At 38.8% G+C, this 24,011-nt stretch overlaps 1 protein-coding gene across 1 annotated transcript in view; it reads left to right on the forward strand.

Annotated features, from left to right (window-relative positions):
• Window positions 1-19,757, forward strand: part of gpt2 (glutamic pyruvate transaminase (alanine aminotransferase) 2) — a 33,232-nt gene extending 13,475 nt beyond the window's left edge. Inside the window, exons 2-11 of the mRNA XM_043706909.2 lie at window positions 1,239-1,328; window positions 2,523-2,631; window positions 3,567-3,700; window positions 3,854-4,097; window positions 6,079-6,158; window positions 6,307-6,443; window positions 11,993-12,167; window positions 12,950-13,105; window positions 16,111-16,223; window positions 18,736-19,757. Of these exons, the coding sequence (XP_043562844.1) occupies window positions 1,239-1,328; window positions 2,523-2,631; window positions 3,567-3,700; window positions 3,854-4,097; window positions 6,079-6,158; window positions 6,307-6,443; window positions 11,993-12,167; window positions 12,950-13,105; window positions 16,111-16,223; window positions 18,736-18,826 (1,329 nt within the window). The 3' untranslated portion in view covers window positions 18,827-19,757. The remainder of the gene's footprint in view (window positions 1-1,238; window positions 1,329-2,522; window positions 2,632-3,566; window positions 3,701-3,853; window positions 4,098-6,078; window positions 6,159-6,306; window positions 6,444-11,992; window positions 12,168-12,949; window positions 13,106-16,110; window positions 16,224-18,735) is intronic.
• Window positions 19,758-24,011: the final 4,254 nt, after the last annotated feature.

Below are 24,011 nucleotides of genomic sequence, written 5' to 3' on the forward strand. Positions count from 1 at the left end.
TAGTGTTAGTTTTTATGAGTTTGCATGAAGTGCAGTGGATTATAATTTATTTTATTTTAATTTATTTTCTAATCGTGGGTGGCACAATGGTTAGTACTGCAGCCTCACAGTGCCAGGGACCTGGGTTCAATTCCCGCCTCAGGCGACTGATTGATTGATTGTGTGGAGTTTGGAGGTTCTCCTGTGTCTGCATGGGTTTCCTCCGGGTGCTCCAGTTTCCTCCCACAGTCCAAAAATGTGCAGGTTAGGTGAATTGGCCATGCTAAATTGCCCGTGTTGTGAGTTGAAGGAGTAAATGTAGGGGAATAGGTCTGAGTGGGTTGCGCTTCGGTGGATCAGTGTGGACTTGTTGGGCCGAAGGGCCTGTTTCCACACTAAGTAATCTAATCTACTCTAATCTCAGTTGTTAATGGCAACACATTTGGTAACCCACTGAATCACAGAGTGGTGAGCCTATGGAGTTTACACAGAAGGCTGGAGGCAAAGTCATTGGATGAATATATTTAAAAAAGGAATTATTTTCTAGTTGCTGAAGGTGTGAAGGAGTATGAGAAGAGTATGGCATTGATGCAGAGGATCAGCCATGATCATGTTGAATGGTGTAATAGGCTCATATAGACCTAATCAGCCATACATTATAGTAGCCACTGTGCTGGCTGACCAAACACCAAATTGTACTAATCGCATTTACCTGCATTTGATCCATAGCATACTATATCCTGCATTTTAAGTGCTCATCCAAATGATGCTTAAATGTTGCGAGAGTACCTGCTTCCTCCACCCTCTCAGGTAGTGCGTTCCATATTTCTGCAACCTTTGTGGTTTAAAAAAGTTTTTTTCCTCAATCACCTCTAAACCACATACTCCTCACCTTAAACTTGCATCCTTTGGTCTTTAGACATTTCTGTCATAGGGTAGGTAGTGGGAATATCTTCCCTGTCTATGCCTGTCATAATTTTGTCTACCTCATACAGATCTTCCTGTACCACCTCTACTCTAGGGTAAACCAGCCTATCTAGTCTCTACTCATAACTGAGATTTTTCATTTCAGGTAACATCCTTGTGAATCTCCTCTGATCTTACTCCTGCACTGGTCTTCTGTGTTTCTGAGTTTTATAGCACTTGTGCTGTAACATTACATGGAACTGTTAACCTTAGCTATCTCCTTGTCCAGAATACGTTAAAGCAAATAGTTACATTGCACTTAATTGATATTGTTCTGTGCCCCTTGTACATAGGGAGCCCAGAAGCCTTTCACGGAAATAATCAGAGCTAACATTGGAGATGCTCATGCGATGGGACAGCAGCCAATTACATTTCTGAGACAGGTATGTGTACGTGTGAGGGTAAAATAAGTGTTATAGTGCTTTCTGAAAGGTTTTCATTTTAAATTCATTTTTTATATGACAAAAACAGGTTTCTCTCAGCCAGGTCCTAATTAGCATTGAAAGTTGCCTGTTTCCAAAATGTGTTTGGATTTCCTTTGTTGTTGCAAATTTGTGTTATTAATCTGGACTGCTTTCTCTTAAATCTGTGGGATGGTGGAGAGGTGAGTGGTTCACCTCTGTTCACGTACTGTTTCTTAGCATAACTATACAACTTCAATAGCCACCTAAAATGTCTTTTTTAATTCTATGTGGAATTTATTTCTGGGTTTTGTACAATATTTCAATACAATTTTTTGAACAGTTAATCATTGGCTAATCGCACATACAGTATTTATCAGCCAAGCTGAAACCTTGGACACTGGCATCGTTGAGGTGAAAGTGGAGCCAGGAACTCCTGGTTGTAGCAGGCCCAGAACCAGGAACAAAGCAGCAGTGGCAGCGGAGCCAGGGACTCTGGGTTGCAGGACGATTGTAGATTCATCAAGGTACCTAGTATTGGCGAGGTAGACCCGGGGCAAAGATATAGGACCTAAAGAGTGGTGACTCCTATGTTGGTGGGTCTGGCGCAGACAGGAGCGAGACAGTGGAGGTGGTGATCTGGCTCAGGACCCATAGTGGAGCTGGAGAACAAACATTGACTCTCTTTTGGTTTTTTTTTTATTATTAAACTATTTAAAATGGTGCTGGATTGTGGTGACAGTTGAAGCTTTTCACTGTATTTTATTGTAAGTGACAATAAATTGTTCAGTTCAGAAGCAGGTGTAACAAGTAGAATGAGCAATTGAAAGTATAAAATGTCAAAAAAATACATATGTGACACTTTCCAAGTCAGAATCTGATGAATCAAAGTCCCATTTCTCCAGTTTATTTTTTAACAAATGTCTTTATGACCTTTGTTTTGAGCTCTTTTTGTAACAACTACGCATTTGAAAAGGACCTTTTGTTTGCAACAAATATGAAATATGAAGCATTTCCTGATAATTGTTTACAAAATGCAATGAACGTTTGTAGTTGAGATGTTCAATAAAGTTATGGCTGCAGAAGGTTGCTTATTAACGTTGTTGGCAGAAGAAAAGATATTAGAATGAAATCTGTTTAAATGCTTAATTGGATTGTATTTCTTTCCCAATTTAGGTTGCTGCTCTTTGTACTTATCCAGAACTGCTTGAGAGTCAGCACTTCCCTGCTGATGCAAAGGAGAGAGCCCATCGTATCCTGCTGTACTGTGGGGGTCAAAGTCTAGGTATCTTTGTTACATCCTCCTTTGTACTTTTGCATTGATATTTAGGATAGTACTGTTCAGCAAAACTGATGCTATAAAAGTGAGTGATAAGTGTAAGATTCTATGGAAGGTGACTAGTGAAACTTTCATGTAAGATTATGACTTAGAATTGTTTCCAAGTTTGTCATGTTCCAGTAATGAGGAATAGTGGACATTGTTTCCTCTTCCTCCTCCAATGAGATCATGGTATGTGCATAATACAATCTATGGAATTGGTTTATTTTGCTGGGACTGGTTGGGTTTTTCCAGAATAGTTTTGTCTGCCTGCTGATTTTAATCAGAATTACCTATTGGGCACACGTAGATGTTATTGGAGTAGTTGCTGATTCAAGACCAAAATAGAATATTTGAAAGTTGAAATAACTTGGGTGGAAAGGCAATTGACCAATGACCTGCAGATAATTTGGAAGGGAAGGTTTATATATATATAGTGTGTGTGTGTGTGTGTGTATTTGATGCCCTCACACAGTAGAATGACTTGTGAAGACAGGATAGTTTGCTGTGAGGAATGAAAGAATTGTGATGAGCTTCATACTAATGATGAGCTTTACTCATCATTGTAAAGAGGGGACAGTAAAGATCCAAATAGAAAACATTCTTAAATTTTGACCAGTTGTGATCATCATTTCAGAGCCCAGTACTCGCTGTTCTATCTACAGCATTTAGTCAACCTTTGAAAAAGCATAGGGAATTAGCCAGCTGGCACAATACCTTGACCAAGCTGCCAATAGAAATTGAAAATATATCAGATGTCAGCTTGTGCCTCATCTGTATTAGTAACTACACCAGAGAGGTTGAGTAATACACATAGCCAAAAGTCCAGCACTTCTGGAAAGTTTGTAATTTTAACGAAATGTTAAACTGCAATATTTATCATCTATATTTTTTTTTGTCAGGTTCCTACAGTGCAAGCCAGGGTCTAGATTGTATACGTCAAGATGTTGCTAAGTACATTGAGACAAGGGATGGAGGAGTTCCTGCAGAATCTGATAATATTTACATTACCACAGGAGCAAGTGATGGAATAACTGTACGTAAAGCCGTGGCTCATTTGGTTAAAAACTTTAGTGTGGTTGCCACTGTTGAATTGTAGCATTAAATATGTTTGGAATTGCTCTATATTTGAATAGCTTTAATCCTTATCATTCTGAATTACCTGCCCCTCCATTTTTTTATTTTATAGACCATTATGAAACTTCTGGTGGCTGGAGAAGGGCGAATGCGGACTGGAGTGATGATTCCAATCCCACAGTATCCCCTATACTCAGCAGTCATCTCTGAGCTAGGAGCTGTCCAAATCAACTACTACCTGGATGAAGAAAATGGCTGGGCTCTTGATAAAAATGAACTGAAAAGAAACCTGAATGCAGCTAGGGAATATTGCAACCCCAAGGTTCTTTGTATTATTAACCCAGGAAACCCAACTGGTACTTGAACTATTTCAAAAATAGACATTTGTGTACTCTTGAAAAGCTAGTCTTTAGCAAATGTAAGGCATGCATTGAATTGTTGTAATGGTAAAGAAAATATTTAAAAGTCCGTTTTAGCAAAGGAATTAATATTGTTACAGGTATAAGTAAGGCACACTTTATTTCAGTAACACAACTTTTCATTTATCGTGGTAATGTGACTCAGTTGCAGCACTCCTGCCTCTTGTGTCTGGATGCACATAATCTTCACTGGCACTTCAATGCAGTACTGAGAGAATGCTGCACTGTTGACCTGTTCAGGTGACACTAAACCAAGTCCCATTTTATTCTTTCAAATTGATGTCAAGGATCCCATGGCATTATTTAAGGGAAATATACTGAGTTCTTTGATGCCCTGGCTAATGTTCCTCCTTCAATCAATTATATTATCTATCCATAGATTATTATTTATCTTTGTGTGTCATTTACCTGTATAATTGGACATTACAAAATGTACTACATTATCTCCGGGAATTATTGGATTGCCCTGAGATGTCAGAGGTGCCACGGTAATTCAGTTTTTAACAAATCCATCCCAGAAGTTATAGTTGTTTATCTTGCACCAAGGCATATGGATTTACCAATGATTATTATTTTATTACCATCTATAGCCCACTCAAAATGAAATTGGTATTATTGCAAATTCATTCTGAATTCTGCCATAATGTGAGGTACCCTGGATGCATACATGTTTTTCTTGGGTGAAGCACCTTTGGGTTTGAAAGTAACCATGGGAAAAAGGGATTGGGTCAAATATGTAAAATCACAAAACAGTTTTCAACCCACTGCCTATGTCTTTCCTTTTTTTGTGTGGCAATGGTTTTCAAGCTATATTTAAATTGCCCATAGTGTTAGGTGCATTAGTCAGGGGTAAATATAGGGTAGGGGAACGGGTCTGGGTGGGTTACTCCCCGGAGGGTCACTGTGGACTTATTGGGCCAAATGGCCCATTTCCATCCTGTAGGGAATCTAATCTAACAATCGATTAAATAAGACCGGAATAGTCAGCCATAAAATGCTAATACATTTTTATGTGCTCCTTGTCAATTAGAGAGAGTCTACCAATTGTGCTGATTGTGGTTGTCTTCATTGCTGTGTTTGATACTTCTCTCTCCTCCCCACGATTAATGTTCTATCTTTCCCTCTTCCTCCTAAATTGGAGATGGCTACCGTCGTTCCTATTCAATAGCTAGCCCCTTAATCTGGTTAATTGCCAGGCAGAAAATAGTGGGGAGTAGAAAATATGGAAGAGAAAAGGTAAGAGGTCCTGCTGTTTAGATTTTGTAGGACCTACATTCCCTTCCTCCCCCTGCTGCTGTGCTGCCCTTCTACTCTTTTTCTCCCCCCCCCCCCCAAACAAAATATCAGTACCCTTGACTTTGTGCAAAACTCCATCTAGTGACTAATTTGAGAATTACAGTAATGCGCTCGCTGTAAGTAAGGAATTAAATGATGGCTGTCTCCGGATACCTGAAGGTTCACATTATAGAGTCATAGAGATGTACAGCACGGAAACAGACCCTTTGGTCCAACTCATTCATGCCGACCAGAATTCCCAACCCAATCTAGTCCCACCTGCCAGCACCTGGCCCATTGCACATATATAAAGTACTCCGCAATCACACTTTGAAATGCACTGCTGTTTACAAACACAATGGTGCCAAATAAGTATAATAAATGAGTGAATGGGATGTAATGTTGTCACTAGCTATACTGGCAAGAGTGCTGCACATGTGTTTTGCACATAAGTGCTGAGAGCATTTTGGGAGTGTTAGAAAACCTTCTCTTAAATAATCAGATACTAGTGCAGCACCCCTGTCTTAGTGTTTAAACTTTTGTAAGAAGTGATGGGTCAAGCTGCCTGAAAGAGGAAAGCAATTCTGAAATGGAATTGCACAAAATTAGTTTTAATATGAGTAGCTTTTTGTTTTAATCACAGGCCAAGTACAAAGCAGAAAAGGTATTGAGGATGTAATTCGTTTTGCTTATGAGGAAAAACTCTTTGTTCTGGCTGATGAGGTAAGACAAACCTTGTTAGCTTACTTTTGTTTTCACGTTGTTTGATAGTTAAAACCTTGTGATTTTGGGAGAGTGTCGTATTCCCAGTCATGGATTGTTTAGCCTCAGAAAATAAAGTAGGCTTGGATGTTTATTTTCTCTATCCTAGGTATACCAGGAAAACGTGTATTCTGAGGACTGTAAATTTTACTCATTCAAGAAGGTGTTGTATGAGATGGGTCCGGAGTACTTCAATACAGTGGAATTGGTCTCATTTCATTCTACATCCAAAGGATACACAGGAGAGTAGGTGTTTCTATTCTGCTCAATGTAATCTTACTTGTGTGCAGTTTTTGTTTAAATTTGTAAACTTCACTTCAGGAGTTTTAAATGATACTGCGTTTATTCAGTTAATTCTTTTGTAGGGATAAATTTTAATCTGGTCAGAGTAGCCAGTAAAGAAGGCACAGTCTTAAAATTAGACCCATGTTATTTAGATGTGAAATCAGGAAACACTTACTCACAAAAGGTAGTGAAAATCTGGAATTCCTTTTAGCTAAAAGACTATAGATGTTGAGTCAAATTGAATTTTGCTCAAATTTCATGTTTATTATAAGATCATCAAAAATTAGCTATTTGGCACCTCAAGCCTGCCCTGCCATTCAATAAGATCATGACTAACCTATCCATGTCTCCTTTGTCTTGCTGGCATCTTTATAGCTCTCAACTTCACTATTTCAAAAATGTTTCAGCTCTCTAGTTTCAACAAGAGTCTGGGGTAGATAATTCTGGACATTCGCTACTCTCTAGGCGAACAAATTCCTTTGTATCTCTGTCCTCTAATTTGAGTCTCCCCAACTCGTGGAAACAACATCTAATCTGGAAAGCCTACTCAGAATCTAGAATGTTTCAATAAGATTAGCTCCTCTAATTCTTCTTGATTCTTTTTATTTACTCGTGAGTGTAGCTGGCTGAGCAGCATTTATTGCCTATCCCTAGGCTGCCTATCAGAAAGTAGTGGTAAGCTGCTGCCTTGAACCAATGCAGTCTATGTGCTGCAGCTTGACCCACAATGCCCTGAGGGAAAGAACTCCAGGATTTTGCCCCAGCTACAGTGAAGGAATGGCAACATGTTTCCAGTTCAGGATGGTGAGTGGCTTGGAGGGGAACTTGCAGGTGGTGGTCTACCCATGTATCTCCTGCTCTTGTCCTCCTTTTATGGAAGTGTCTGTGGGTTTGGAAGGAGCTATATAAGGATCTTTGGTGAATTTCTGTCATGCATCTTATAGGTTATACACACAGCTGCTATTGAGTATCCATGATGGAGAGAGTGGATGCGTTGTTAATCAAGCAGGCTACTTTGTCCTGGATCATGTCGAGTTTCTTGAGTGTTATTGGAGCTGCACTCATCAAGGCAATGGGGAGAATATTGTCACACTCCTGGTTTGTGCCTTGTACATGGTTGACAGACTTTGGGAGTCATGAGGTGAATTACTCGCTGCAGTATTCCTAGCCTCTGACCTGATCTTGTAGCCACTGTGTTATGTGGTGAATCCAGTTGAGTTTCTGTTCAATGATTTTGGATTTTGATAATGGGGGACTCAGTGATGGTAATACCATTGAATACCAAGTAGCAGTAGATAGACTGTCTCCTGTTGGAGACGATCATTGTCTGGCATTTTTGTGGTGCGAATGTTATTCAGCACACATCACCCCAAGCCTGGATATTGTCCAGGTCTTGTTGTGTTTGAATGTGGGTTGTTTCAATATCTGAGGAGTGCTGGAATGGTGCTGAATGTTGTATTGTCATTGGCTAACAACCTCAGTTCTGACCTTACGAGGGAGGGAGGGTCTTGGATGAAGGAGTTGAACATGTTTGAGACAAGGACACCACCCTAAGGAACTCCTGCAGAGATATCCTTGAACTACCATTTTCCTATGCGTCAGGTGTGACTGCAACCAGTGGAGAGTTTGTCCACTGATTCCCATTGAATCTAGTTCTGCTCGGGTTCCTTGATACCACACTAAGTCAAATGCAGCCTTGATGTCAAAGGTTGACTCACTCACCTCACATCTAGATTTCAGCTCTGTTGTCAGTGTTTGAACCAAGGCTGTAATGAAGTCAGGAGCTAAGTGATCTTGGCAAACCCAAATTGAACATCAGTGAGCCAGTTAATGAATGAAGTCCCATTAATAGCTAAAAGTCTAACTTGTTGAGCCATACTTGATAAGTCAATCCCTTCATCCCAGAAATTGGCCTAGTGAATTTCTTGATTTGCCTCCAGTGCCTTAATATCCTTATTTAAATATAGTGACCAACTGTACACAGTACTCTGGCTCCTCATTAATGCACTGTAATGTTGTAACAAGTCTTCCCTGTTTTTAAACTCAAGTAGCAATAAAGTTCAACATTATTTTTGCTATCTAATTACTTGCTGCACCTGAATGCTAATATTTTGTCTTTCATGCACAAGAACACCCTGATGCCTCTCAACATTTCGATTCTTACTATTAGCTGTCTGCTTTCTGACTCTCTGCCTTCCTCCTTGAACAAGAGTGTTACATTAGCAGTTTTCCAATATGTTGGAACACTCCTGGAATATTTTGATCAATATCTGCATTATCTCTTGAGCCACAGTCTTTAACTCCTTGGATGCTGACCATCAGGTCCTGTTCATTTATCAAATAATTTGACCCTCGTGATAGAAACTGTTGCACAATCTTTCTTCCCATTGGCACCTTAGTTATCCATTTTATTTGGTGTTTGTGGTGTTCTCTACTGTGAAGACTGATGCAGATAATTAAACTTATTGGTTCCCTGTTCCCCTTTTCAATTCTTCCATCACATCCTCCCCGTGTCTGCGTGAGTTTCCTCCGGGTGCTCCGGTTTCCTCCCACAGTCCAAAGATGTGCAGGTCAGGTGAATTGGCCATGCTAAATTGCCCGTAGTGTTAGGTAAGGGGTAAATGTAGGGGTATGGGTGGGTTGCGCTTCGGCGGGTCGGTGTGGACTTGTTTGGCCGAAGGGCCTGTTTCCACACTGTAATGTAATGTAATCTAATCTAATCTAATCTAAATGTAATGTAATCTAATCTAATCTAATCTAAATCTTCTCAGTCACTTTGAGCTACTCCTTTTCTTTTTTTATATACTGTGGACGTTCTTGCTGTTTGATTTCATAATTCTTTGAGGAGAAAGTGAGGACTGCAGATGCTGGAGATCAGAGCTGGAAATGTGTTGCTGGAAAAGCGCAGCAGGTCAGGCAGCATCCAGGGAACAGGAGAATCGACGTTTCAGGCATAAGCCCTTCTTCAGCCCTGAAGAAGGGCTTATGCCCGAAACGTCGATTCTCCTGTTCCCTGGATGCTGCCTGACCTGCTGCGCTTTTCCAGCAACACATTTCCAGATTTCATAATTCTTGTCAATTTAGTTTCATCATCAACTTTCTCCCTCTTTATTAGCTACTGATTCACACAGCTATTTCCTTTATATATAAAAAAAATCCTCAACTAGCATTAGTTTTCTTCCCCTAGTCTGTCTGGGCTTTTGAATTGGATATTCTCCTTGGCAACCTTTGTTAGCACAGATGTTTCATCCTTCTTGCTGAGTCATTTTTGACTAGAATGATTTATTTGCTGTGCATTTTGAAATATCTGCTTCTGCTACTGCTCGTCTGCTGATTTTACCCTTTGTCTATTCTCCTAGCTAATTTTAGACAATTGTGTCTTCATACCTCTATAATTGTCTTTATTTAATTTAAAGGCACTAATTTGAGACCTGAGTGGCTCTGCCTGAATTGAATTTGAAATTTTATTATGTAAGCATTTATCAACCTTTTGGTCAGTTGCTGTTGTTCTTTGGTTGTACATGTTAAGCATCAATTTCATAAATGCTGTTTGGTCTCTTTCACTTTACCATTATTATTTTAACACCTTGAATTAATATGCTTTTGCACTTCCTTCGTCTTTGACATGCAATAATTTCCATTTGACCATATTAAATTCCTTCCATTTTTCTGCACATATAATATTTCTAGTTCCTTTGTAATCTGTCCACTGTCTATACTGAGCTGTTTTAATTTAGGAATCTTTATGCGAATTAAATCAAATTGATAATTTGATCTAAACTCTCTGTTCTGCTCCCAGTATTAGGGCCTTAGAGCAACGGACATGGTATTCTCCCTCATTGACTTGACTACTGCAAAGAGTTCCTCTTATTTGCAACCCTTTAGCTAATTTCTTATCCATCACTAAATTTTATTTTAGATTTTTGACCTTAACCACACTTCAGGCAAAACATGACTTGTGTGCCTATATTTATGGAATCTTGTACCTTTTGTGCTTTGTGTTCACACATAATTGGGATTAATCAAAATTTATCCCTTGCGTTGTATTTTTTTTAACTATTTAAACTCTACAAGTCAACCTTGATCTCTTATCAGTCCAAGAGTGTGGTGCTGGAAAAGCACAGCTGGTTAGGCAGCATCCAAGGAGCAGGAGAGTCAATGTTTTGAGTAGAAGCTCTTCACCACACTTTTCAACTTTCATCTCCAGAATCTACAGTCCTCACTTTCTCCAAGTTGATCTCTTTTCATTACAGTAATCCCACATTGGCCAGGATATTTTGCTCATTTCCTCTTTATGAATATGAAGAGAAAAATACTTCAACTATTTGTGGTAACCTTGCTCAGTTTTTAGCTCATTTGGCTTTCTTATCATTCGTTTTGAACGTTTATGAAGGGCTTTTGCCCGAAACATCGATCTTGCTGCTCCTCGGATGCTGCCTGAACTGCTGTGCTCTTCCAGCACCACTAATCCAAAATCTGGTTTCCAGCATCTGCAGTCATTGTTTTTACCTATAGATGTGCAAAGGCAAAGCAAAACCATTATAAAATCTATCATTATTGATCGGGGTATTACACAAATATCTTCCATTTTTTTGTATTTTTAAAACTATCCATTTAGCCGCTACTGCGTTATGGCATGAGCCCAAAGAGTTTGTCTTAATCATTCTATCATTTCATTGAATGTAACTTATGTGTGATCCTTCATATTGCGGCTGATATTTTTGTATAATTGAACACACAATAGTAGCAGTTACTATGCTGAGGAACACTACAATTTCTGCTGACATGGATGAATGTCAATGAATTGTTAACAAATACCACATTGGAAGAAAAACACTCGAGTACTGAAGTGAATAAGTCATGAAACAAATGTGTGTTCTGTTAACCAACCCTGAAAACTGAAATAACTGCTTAATTTGAAGTCCGTAATCAGAATAATTTTTCTGTATCTGTATGTCCTTTTTTTAATCAGTTCATTGTGAAATTTGTATTCCATATGCTGACTTTATAATCTGCTTTTAGTGTCAGTTTGGATTTCTTAGTTTAGGTTTTTCAAATAGAAAATAACATCTTTGGAGTAAATAATAGATTCTTCTCATGTACATGTTGACTTGTTTTGTGTGGTTCCAGTGAGACTCGTTAATCTCTGGAGGCTATTTGGGTATGGAGAGCATAACAGCACAACATTATCTGATCATGCCTTCACCTGACTTCCATGTGGTTGTTATCAGGTGAACCCAACTGAAAAATGGATGAACATAAACCCATCCTCATGTAGAAATTATCTTTCTTTTCAGGTTCAACAGTTGCCTTAAAATGTTCAATTTATTCGACAGTAATGTAGCAGATTATCCTGAAGATTTCAAATCCTGTATTTCACAAGTGATTCATGTAGTCTGTAACAATATAGTTCTGACTCTGTTATTTGTGCTGTTTCTGTATGATTGTTAGTTTTGGCTGTGCAGTTTTCCAATAGTCAGAATATATAACTTAATTGTCTCATATTTTAGGTGTGGATTCAGAGGTGGCTATATGGAAGTTATTAACATGGACCCTGAGGTTAAGGCTCAGCTTGAGAAGCTATTATCAGTTCGGCTGTGCTCCCCTGTCCCAGGGCAAGTTGCCATGGATGTTGTGGTAAATCCGCCAAAGCCTGGAGAAGAATCTTATAAGCTGTTTACATTGGTTAGTCAGTTTTATGGTTTCAGTTGAATTGATTGTGTTGTTTCTCCATTACAAATGATTTAGTCTTAATGTTGTGCATTTTACTGCTTCAGTGTTATGTGTGTTTTAACTAGGAAGCTTTGCCAACAATTTCACTAATATTAGTAATTTTTCTGGAATAAGGTATTATTTATCTGTGCTACTTTCACATCTGACAGCATGTGAAGTGCATGTAAACAAAGTTGTCATCAGTACTGAGGACCTGCACAATTAACGACAGTCTTGCCAATGTTTCTAAATACACTGTCTGCTTCCACACCCTAAACTCCAAAATACTACATATTGAATGCTTCTAGCCATCTTCCCTCTTGTCCCCTAAAATGCTCTGGAAAGTACTGGTTATTCAGTCACTGAACTTTCCAGTCCAATAATGAAGTTGATTCAGCCAATAGTAACAGTTTCAATATAAGCAACACATGATTAACTGATTCCCAGCTACGAAAAGAAAGAACATCTTGAGGTTAATAATCTGAAACTTCACTATCACATAACACATATAAAATGTCTTTTAATGGGAATTGCAGACAGTTTTAGCTACTTATCTCCTTTGCGTACATCTGCATCTAAAGTTTTTTCAGTCCTTACTGTAAATATTGGCCAACATATTGGATTTAGGACTAATTTAAATGTTCTGCATTTGTAGGCGTGTTTGATGTACAGGCACAAGATATTATGTTGTCTCCACTGAAGTATAAATGTGCTACATTGTTATTTTTAATAAGGTGTGTTTGTTTAACATGCAGGAAAAGATGAAGGTATTGCATGACCTCGCTGAGAAAGCTCAGTTAACAGAGGATGTCTTGAATACAATTCCTGGAATGCACTGTAACCCTCTGCAAGGTGCTCTATATGCATTTCCAAGAATATTCATTCCTTCCAAAGCAATCAAAGAAGCTGAGGTTTGTAATTCCAGAACTGAAAGCATACATAATCTGGTTCTATATTTTGCAGATCATAATGACTATTTAAGTTATATAATTTTGGAAAGGGACTTCACCTTTTCTTTTCCTATTTGGCAATCATTTCTTCGACTGTGATTTTGGAGATTTGTGGCTCAGGTTGTAAGTTTGCTCGCTGAGCTGGTAGATTTGTTCTTGGACATTTCGTCACCTTGCTAGGTAACATGCAATAAAGTGCTTGTGTTCTGTCCCACTTGCTATTTATTTGTCTTGGTCTGTTATGGTGGGTGCTGTCACTTCTGGTTCTTTTTCTGAGAGGTTGGTAAATAAGGTCCAAATTGATGTGTTTGTTAACGGAGTTCCGGTTTGAATGCCAGGTCTCTAGGAATTTCTGTGCGTGTCTTTGTTTAGCGTGTCCCAGGATGGATGGATGTCCCAGTTGAACTGGTGTTCCTGTTTGTCTGTGTGTGGATACCAGTGATAGTTGGTCATGTCTTTTAGTGGCTAGTTGGTGCCCATGTCCTGGTAGCTAGCTTCCTGCCCATCAGTCTAATGTAAAGTTTGTTGCAGTCCTTGCAGAATACTTTGTATATGCCGTTTGTTTTACTCATTGTTGGTATGGGGTCCTTTAAATTCATCGGGAGCTGTTTCAGTGTGGTGGTAGGTTCATGGGCTACCATGGTGCCTCGGGGCCAGAGTAGTCTGGTTGTCATCTCTGAGATGTATTTAACGTATTGCATTATGTCTGCCATACATTATGTATGGCTACTCTGGCTCCTAGGCATCATGGTAGTTCACGAACCTACCACCACACTGAAACAGCTCCTGATGAATTTAAAGGACCCTGTACCAACAATGAGCAAAACAAACGTCATATACAAAATATCCTGCAAGGACTGCAACAAACTTTACATTGGACTGATGGGCAGGAAACTAACCGCAAGGGTACATGAGCACCAACTAGCCACCAAAAGACGTGACCAACTATCACTGGTATCCACACACACAGACTAAGAAGGTCACCAGTCCAACTGGGTCAATACATCCATCCAGGACAGGCTAAACAAAGACACGCCCAGGAATTCCAAGAGGCCTGGCATTCAAACCGGAATTCCGTTAACAAACACGTCGATTTGGACCCCATTTACCAACCTCTCAGTAAAAGAACCAGAAGTGATATCACCCACCACAACAGATCAAGACAGATAAGTGGCAAGTGGGACAGAACACCAGCACTTCATCGGAGGCATACTGATGATGTTACCTAGTATGGTGGCAAAACATCTGAGAACAAATCTACCAGCTCAGTGAGCAAACCTTTACAACCTGATTTTTTTTCATCTGTTCATCTTTCTTTAACCATCTGTCAGATCTGAATTTGGTGGATGTATGAGCTACAAGTGCATAGCACTGCTATAACTTCCTTTTGTTCAAACAGAGATGCATCTTTCACTCCATGCCTTCCCCATTGATCTTGCCGAGCATTAGAATGAAATAGTGTGACTTTCAAGCTTGTTCCTACTTTTGCTCTTTATGCACTATCCCTAGGAACATAGTTTTGCCCTGCTGGTTTTAAGAGGTTGTTGCATTGAATGATGCTCGAACTTAGCACGAACATTATTTGCTTGCTCCCTCACCAATCCAGAGTTCCCTGGCTTTTCCTTATAGCCTTTCTTAAATAATACCAACCCCTTAAGCCAGTCTTCTGGCATCTCACCTGTGGTTATCAGTGATACAAATATCTCCGCAATGGGCCCAGTAGTCTCTTCCCTAGTTTCCCACGAAGCTCTAGTAGAGATGGCAATGTTTAGTTGGACATTTCAATATGGTGACATCTAATGCAATTTGTTTTTAAAGAAATGAAAGAATATTTTGTGTATAGGGTTCAGAAGTTATGCATTTTGCAAATGAAAGTGGTTATGTTCCAGTTAAAGTACACCAGTTTGTATTATATGAATTGTTATTTCTTGCCTTTGGGTTATGATTAGAACTCCTCCTGTGCACATTTGCAACTTGCATTAGTTGTAAATTGATCCAGATTTTGCATATCTGAATAGTAGCTAGGCCACTATGTATAGGTTCACTCACCGATTCTTGCGAGCAGAGGCCTATTCTGATAAGTGGTGCATGTGTGCTCGGAATTTACAAATGTATAATCCATCTAGTCTACTGACTACCATGATCTAACAGAAATAACAAAATAGACTGGGGTCTGGATACACAAGACACAGACGCTGCTACGTTTTGTCACTAGTTCCATTGAGCATTCCGGGTGGAATCTTCCCTTCTCCTTCAGATGGATATACATTGGAGGTCAAATGGGAAAGGTAGCCCCTTTTAGAACAGGAGTTCTAAGTCTGCTGTCTGGAGGAAAAGTGGCGAGCCTATACACACAAAAATACACGTACTGGTAGATGAGTTCCACCAGTTTTGTGAATTTAATCCCAAAGCTTTGAGTATAGTCTTCAACTTCCATATAATGGTGTCATCCCCTACCCCATCCCCCATTTGAAATACATTTTTGATCACACTTCATTCATCTATCATGTGTCATTCAGTCCTAGGCCTGGGTGCCTAACTGGTTTATTTTAATAGTTTGATCCACCTCTGAATTTAAACCTTGACAGGGTGGAGTCCTTAATGGTCACCCTAGCATTTTTGCTAGAACAGCTTTACAGATTTTTGTCAAGTTTTCTGGGACTGATTTTGGAGCTGTATTCTTGGGAGGCAGTGTTTTGCCATCAATGATTTGTTTCAAATAGATAAAATAAGTTTTGCCATTAACTTTAATTGTGTGATCACTTGTTTTTATTTTTTAAAAAAGTGTAGGCAAAATTGTTGGTACGATAATTGTGTTTTGGTAGGCTTTCTGTGCATGAACTGTTCAGTGAAAGTCCCTGGATTTTTGTTGGACTGCATACTTGCTACAATCTTTCAATTGGCAGATAATTATAATGGTCTGAAGTCTGTTTTGACTGTCCTAATTGAAGTTATTCTTGATTTAGACCCATGGGATGATACCAGATATGTTCTACTGTATGAAACTCCTGGAGGAGACTGGAATTTGTGTGATACCTGGTAGTGGATTTGGACAAAAAGAAGGAACATATCATTTCAGGTGAAGTCTATGCAATCATTGTTTCACAATATGTCTGACTGCTCTAAAAGCTGATAATTTATAGTTTCGGCTAATTGTATACTTAATTACCTGAACAATTTGAATTCCACTGGATATTTTTTGAGTTTTAAGATGAGACTACATATGTTCGATGCACTGCCTTTTTCGGTGGTGATGGCTCACTTCGATAATGAGATTTAGTAGGAAGCCAAAAAATGCTTTGATAACCAGCGTTGAGAGATTTGAGGTGCTAATAGACCTATGGATGAAGTAGAAAAGTCACTAAAAGTAGCAAAACAAATTAATAAGGCAAAGCAAGCAAGATAGAGGGTGGGAGGGGACATTATTTCTGAAGAAATAGGAAATCAGTTATAACAAACTTTTGATTAAGCCATGCTTGGAGGACATTATCGAGATAATAGATAGGTTAGGCAGGAAATCTCTTGATGGAGGGATCAAAGAGCTGGGGGCACAGATCTGTGCCTAGTTCTGCTAAAAATTAAATTGAGATGAATGTTACAAGAACCTAATGAATACATTTATCAGGAAAGGCTAAAGAGACTGAGATAATTTTCTTTCAACACTACAACTGTAAAGTGCGGTGTGATAGAGACCTTTATGATTGTGAAAGTCTTTTTATAAGGACATGCAAAGGGTAAGTATTTACACTTTGGGAACATTTAAAACTAGTGATTATAAACATGGCTGTCTGCATTTGCAAGCAGTTGGCCTAAGCAGTTTTCTGAATCACCCTAGTGAAGGACAAAACTCTCCCAACAGTTTGTCTACAAAATGTATTCTGATACCCATTGCCGTATTGCAATTCTGCATTGTCTGCAAATGTAATTTAATCGGGCATTGTCCCCACTCTGTGTCCTGCTTGACTCAGTATAGTGCTGTCACCTGATTTTACAGAACAGATGTTTATTATACTCACTGACTAAGAGATTGCAAAACCCCAACACACTGCCAACTTCAGAAAGAATCAAGACGGTGTATAGGTTTAAACATAATGAGAATTTAAAAATTGTAGTTTTGATGGACTATAAGGCAATGTAGATAAATGAGTAGAGACTGATGATATGTAGTTTGTATGCTTGAAACCAGACTTCAAAACAACAGCTCTACTCTCTTGGAATCATAGTGTCGTAGGGATCTACAGCACAGAAAAATGCTCCTTGGCCCCTAGTGTCTACATCAGTCAAAAATAACCACTGGATTATTCAAATCCCATTTTCCAGCATTATATGCCTTGGGCATTGAAAGTGTACATCTAAATATTTAAATGTTTTGAGGATTTTTGCCTCGACTACCCTTATAGGCAGTGAGTTCCACATTTCCATCACCATGTTGGAGAAAATGTCTTACTTCTCATTTCCCCCTAAACTTTAGCTCAAATCTTTGTCCCCGATCTTTGATTCCTCCATTTATGGGAAAAGTTTCTTCCTGCCAACTCAATCTATTCCCCTCATACGTCTCAATCATGTCCTCTCCAAATTTCTTCCGCTGTAAGGAAAACAACATCCAATCATTCTCTCCAGCCCAGGCAACGTCCTGGTAAATATCCTCTAATCCCTCTTCAGTATGGTAGGGAATTTGACATTCACTTTAATAATTACTCAGGAATTGAAGTAGGTTTCTAATTCTTCAACTTTTCCTGGATGACTGGTCACTTAACCGAATTAGAACCCTCCAAGTTATTCAACTTTAGTGTATTTTTTTGAGGATTCCAGCCGCAGGGAATTATGCCATCAGAATGTTCAGTTTCTCAGGTAATTCCCGTGGAGCTATTTTGTCTGGATCTGCATGTTCCAAACAGGTGACTCCAGTTTACACTGTTACAACTCCTCTCTGGCCAATGTTTGACATTGCTGATGTTTAAAATTATGACTTTTCGATCATCTGAAGTTAGGTATAAAAATTGGGCATTGGAGAACCACTGCACATTCCCTTCCAATTTGGAAAGTAACTTCACAACTGTTTACTTTGGTCCCTTAGCCAATTTTATACCCATGCAGCCCTTCACTTTCATGTGTTTTAGTTCTGTTAATTGTGTTATGCAGTATTTTATCTCCCTTTTTTTAAAAGCTCATACATTCACTACATTATCTTCTTCAATCTTCTTAATTACTTTAGAGAATGCAAGCAATTTAGCCAAAAATGACTTGTTTTTTGTACATCCGTGTTGCCACTCAATTATTGGTCCAAAGTTTTCCACATGCCAATTAATATTGTCTCAGAGTATTGACTCTACAAATTTCCCCTCTACCAAATTAGACTTGTTAACCTGTAGTTTCGATGTTTATTCCTCTATTTAAACACTGAAAAATAATTTTTACTGAATGACTCCATCCTTTTCCCTTTCTTGAGATTTTTCTTTTTTTTTAAAGTAATTATCTAAAATAGTGGAGATGAAGTAGAAGGTTGAGGAATCATGAATTGATAAAATTTGCCAATTTTTATTTTATTAAAACTCTGCACTGGTATTTGTAATGTTATTTTTTTCCTCCAGAATGACCATTCTCCTTCCTGTTGAGAAGCTAAAAGTGCTGTTGCAGAATGTGAAGAATTTCCATACTAAGTTTCTTCGGAAATACGCATGAGCACAGTTGATTTTTTTTTCACCAGAGGAAACTCCATCAAAATGTTCAGTTTACTGTTTCTTAATTTTATTAGACTGTCAAATTAATGTTTACTGAAATGAAATGGCATAACTATTGGCCTACAAATCTCACTTGTTACAGCTATTTGCCAGTTTGGTATTGTGATACCAACTTGTGCTGTACTTTTTGATAGTACTTTTGTTTACATTGGAAATAGTTGTTGGAAAGATTGGTTTTGTTGCACTTCAAGAAGTTTTTTTATAGTTTAACAAAAAATACATTTCTAGCAACAACAATATGATATCAAATATTTTTCTAGGTTCAAGCCTCTAATTGTCAGAAATATGCTGTGATCAAAAGCAGATATTTGGGGTTGTGCCTTCTTTTTGCCTTGTTGCTCACGTATTGTGAGTGGCAGTGCATTATCTGGACTAGTGAACAGCTTTTATTACACTTGTACGTAGCAAGACCATATCTTCAATCAAGGTAGAGTTTTGGTGTGTATGCAGATGGATTTTCAGCAGGCTAAGGGCTGCTGCCTGAATTGACTCAAATGCTAACTTCTAACATGGCCAAGTGAATGGATTTTACAATAATTCAAAACATCTGGCAGTGAGATTTTTTTTCTGAACAATAGAGATGTAATGTTTACGTTTTTACTTTGTAAAGTTTGGGAAGACAAATGTTACAACTGTCTTTGTAAATGATATGATTCTGAATTTGTTTTCTATTCAGGGGCTTCCAAGTAGATAAATTCAAATCCAAAAACGAATTGGCTTGTGCCAGGAGAGGGAGCAAAAAATAACTGCAGTCTGCAAGACTTTGTTCAGGAAAAGGGATTTTTTTATGTCTCTCAAAAATGTTTTGAGCTTATCCATATTAATGTCAATGAACAAGAAGTATCTCTGCCAATAAATTGCCTTTTATTGCTCTTAAAGTTTAATTGTCTTTCAAAAGAAAGTTCAATTACATATCTGAATGAGTTCTGCTCTGCCAACATCCCTTTCTGTCTCTTCTTCTACCCTCCCCAATTGAATTTGTAGTCTTTTCTAATCATGTGACAACTATAACCACTGTGGGAGGGGCTAATTTCAGCAGATCTCTTGGAGAAACTAAGTGCTCAAGCCTCATTTGACTCAAAATGCTGAGTAACCTCACCGGTGTTGTTAATCAGGTACTAATGGATGAACATATGCTTTTCAGTGAAGATTCATTCACTGGCTAAGATTCATTTAATGTGTGCAATGGTTCCCCAAATCATCAATAGACAAATGTGTTTCAGTTACAAAGGCAGATCTTGCAGGGCAGCAAAGTCTCAATGAGCATAAACCTTTGAGCCAGTTGACTGCAACAGGAATGCAACAATTGGATTTGATATATAGATAAACATGTCAGAGATTCCAGGGATTTATACTTTATAAGTAGGTTTAACTATTGGATTCATTCTCTAATTTCACATAACATTTCTCGCATGATTGAAAACCACAATTCATATTGCACCTTTTAACATAAACATCCCAGAATATTTCACAGAAGCATTAGAAAACAAGAGATGACGTTAATATATTTTGTCAGATAACCAAAGATTTTGTCAAAATGATGGGTTTTAAGGAATATTTTAAGAGGAAAACAAGGTAAAGGGCAGCCCAGAGCTTGACTGTTAGGAATAGTAGGAGAGGTAGCCAGGTACTGCAAGAGTCTCCTGTGACTAACCTGCTGTATGTAGTATGTTATTTTCGATACTGAAGGATGGTTGGTGATGGGCTAGTCTGTCAGGAGAGTATAGGATCCACACCCAGCTTTCTGGTACTGTGACTATTTCTAACGAAGAGTATGTCAGGTTCCAAGTGATCGGCTTGTAATAGGGGACTCTCTAGTCTGGGGCACAGACAGACACTTCTGCGGATGACAGCAAGGCAACAGGATGATGTGTTGCCTTCCTCGTGCCGGAATCAAGAATATCTGAGGGTGCAGAATATTCTGAAAGGGGAGAGTGACCAGCAGGCGTCATTATGCACATTGGTACCAACACAGAGGAAAGGGAGAGAGAATATGGCAAGGTGGACAAGATGTTTAAAAACTTTTGAGGGTAAATAATATCTGTACTACTGCAGGTGCCATGTGCTAGTGAGAGTCGGAGGATAGAGCAAGTGAATGTGTGGCTGAGGAGGTGGTGCAGTGGGGAAGGATTCATATTTTTGGATTATTCTGATTTCTTTGGGGTAGAAATGGCCTGTATAAGAGAGATTGGGTTCCATCTGAATTGGAAGGGAGCCAATATCTTTGTGGGGAGATTTTCTAGAGCGGCTTTAAACTAATGGGTGGGAGGGAGAGCCAAAGCGATAGTGAGAAAAGGCTGGAACTGGTACAGTAGATAATGGGAGCAAGTCTAACCCAAATCTAATAATCGTGGCAGACAAAAGTTTGACTGAGAATGAGGTAAGACTGAAATTCCAATTACTTTCAATGCAAGAGGTCTGACTGGTAAGGCAGATGACCTCAGGGCATGGTTGGGAACATGGCACTGGAATATCATTGCTATTACAGAAACATAACTCAGGGAATGGACAGGACTAGTAGCTTGATGTTCCAGAGTATAGTTATAGGAAGGATAGAAAGGAAGTCAAGGAGTGTGGTGTTTTGATTAGGGAGAACACTACGACTGTACTTGGGGAGGATATTCTGGGCAATCGTCCAGTGAAATCATATGGCTGATATTTTTTTTTAAAGTAAGAAAGGGATGATCACTTTGTTGGAATTGTACTACAGGCCTCTTCAGTAATCAGCTGGAAATTGAGAAGCAAACATGTAAGGAGATCTCAAATATCTAAGAAAAATAGGGTTGTCAGTGTTGAGGGCTTGGATGAGAGTAATTTAAGTGTATACAAGAAAGTTTTCTTATGCATTGCGTGGATGTACCTACTAGAGAAGGAGCAATATTTGACCTTCTGTTGGGAAATAAGGCAGGGCAAATGATGGAGCACTTTGAGGCAAGTGATCATAATTCCACTGGTTTTAAAATAGTTATGGAAAGGGATAGATAGTTAATGTTCTAAATGATAGTAATGCCAATTTTGAAGGTATTAGGAACTTCTAAAAGTTGATTAGCTGAGTCTATTTGCAGGTATAAGAATGTTTGGGAAGCAGGAGGCCTTCAAGAATGAGATGGTGAGTGTGCAGAGACACTGTTCCTGTTGGTGCAAGGCTGGGAGGTGTAGAGAATACTGGATGACTGGAGCAATTAAGGCTCTGGTCAAGAAAAAGTAGGAAGCATACAATCAGGAAGGTACAGCAGAGATTAAGTGAATTCCTAGAAGTGTAATGACCGTAGGAATATACAGGGAAATCAGGAGGGCAGAAAGGGGACATGAGATATCTTTGGCAAATAGAGTTAAGGAGAATCCAAGGAGATTATGAGCATAAGAGTAAATAGAGAGAGAATAGGGCCTGTTAAGGTTCACCATGGCTCCCTATGTGTGGAATCACAGATGATGAGTGAAGTACTAAAGGAATATTTCATGTCCTTTTCCAGAGTAAATACTTACTTGGAAGCTTGGAAACTTTGGGAAATAAATACTGAGGAATCTCTATTATCCGAATGAGACGGGCAGGCAGTATTTCGTTTTGGATAATTGATTATTTGGATAATCGATTTGACCTGAAATAAGGGAAGCTATACAGATCTAATTCTGTGCTCTACTTGGAGGATTTGTTTAAATCTATAATTTTGATGAGTCTGCTATTTAAACAAACTAATCTTTGCATTCTGTAAATTGCAGGTTAAACTGAGAAGGACTAAATCCTTACTGTCACATAAATATAGGAAATCCCAGCATTAAGCAAGGTCCCGAACAGCTTCTACAATCCAAAGAGCATTTGTCAGTGTCGTGAAAGAAAGACAGAAGCACTGCCTTGCGCAAGTGTCTACTTTCTCTGCTTTCTTTTTTGTGAACGGCCCGGTTTCCATACTTTAGGGAATCTAATCTAAAGTGATGGGAATAAAGCACATACTTTTGCAAAGGACTGTTTAACTAACCCTTACACTAAAAAAAATCCAGTTGCTGTTGCTTGAGGTGTATGTGTTTCTTTGTTTTTGCCAGCATTTTCACATGTTTTTCAGTACAGGTAATCCAAACTCACTTACCTCTTTGTAATGTTTTTATGGGACCTTGCGATCTTGTTCGGATAATCTGATATTCGGATAATTAAGATTCCGCTGTAGTGATGGCTTAAAGACTTCAGATTACAGAAGAGGTGGTGCTGGAGGTCTTAAAATGAATAAAGCTAAATAAATCCATGGGACCTGATCAGGTGTTTGCTAGAATTTTGTAGGAAACTATTGAAGAGATTGCTGAGCCCCTAGTTGAGGTATTTGCATCATCAGAAGCCCTCATCAGGTGCTGGAAGAATGGAGTTTGGCTAATGTGCTATTAATTAAGAAAAGCTCTAAGAAAATGCCTTGGAATTATAGACCAGTGAGCTTTATGTCAACGATGAGAAAGTTGTTGGAGGGGACTCTGAGGGACAGGATTTACATACATTTGGAAAGGCAAGGACTTATTAGGGATAGTCAGCATAGCTTTGTGCATTGGAAATTATATGTTACTGATTTGATTGAGTTTTTGAAGAGGTAACAAAAAAGACTGATGAAGGCAAAGCGATACACATTATCTGTATGGACTTCAGCTAAGCTTTCAACAAGTGTCCTCATGGTAGACTGGTTAGTAAGGTTAGATGTCATGGGGGATAAAAAAGCAAATTACTGCGGATGCTGGAATCTGAAACCAAAAGAGAAAATGCTGGAAAATCTCAGCAGGTCTGGCAGCATCTGTAAGGAGAGCTTTGACAAAGGGTCAGTTGGACTCGAAACGTCAGCTCTTTTCTCTCTCAGATGCTGCCAGACCTGCTGAGATTTTCCGGCATTTTCTCTTTTTTGGTTTCAGATCCCGTGGAATCTGGGGGAGCCAGCCCAATTGGATACAAAATTGGTTTGGAGAAAGAAGGTGGTGATGGAGGATTGTTTTTCAGACTGGAGGCCTGTGACCAGTGGTGTGCCAAAAGAATCAATGCTGGGTCGATTTTATTGTTTTTTTTGTCATTATATAAATAATTTGGATGTGACTATAGGAGGTACGATTTGTAAATGACACCAAACTAGGTGGTGTAGTGGCCAGTGAAGAAAATT

This window comes from Chiloscyllium plagiosum, unplaced genomic scaffold (assembly GCF_037043375.1).
Source record: "Chiloscyllium plagiosum isolate Xiang-an unplaced genomic scaffold, Cpla_swu_hap1 HiC_scaffold_17, whole genome shotgun sequence".
Lineage (NCBI taxonomy): Eukaryota > Metazoa > Chordata > Chondrichthyes > Orectolobiformes > Hemiscylliidae > Chiloscyllium > Chiloscyllium plagiosum.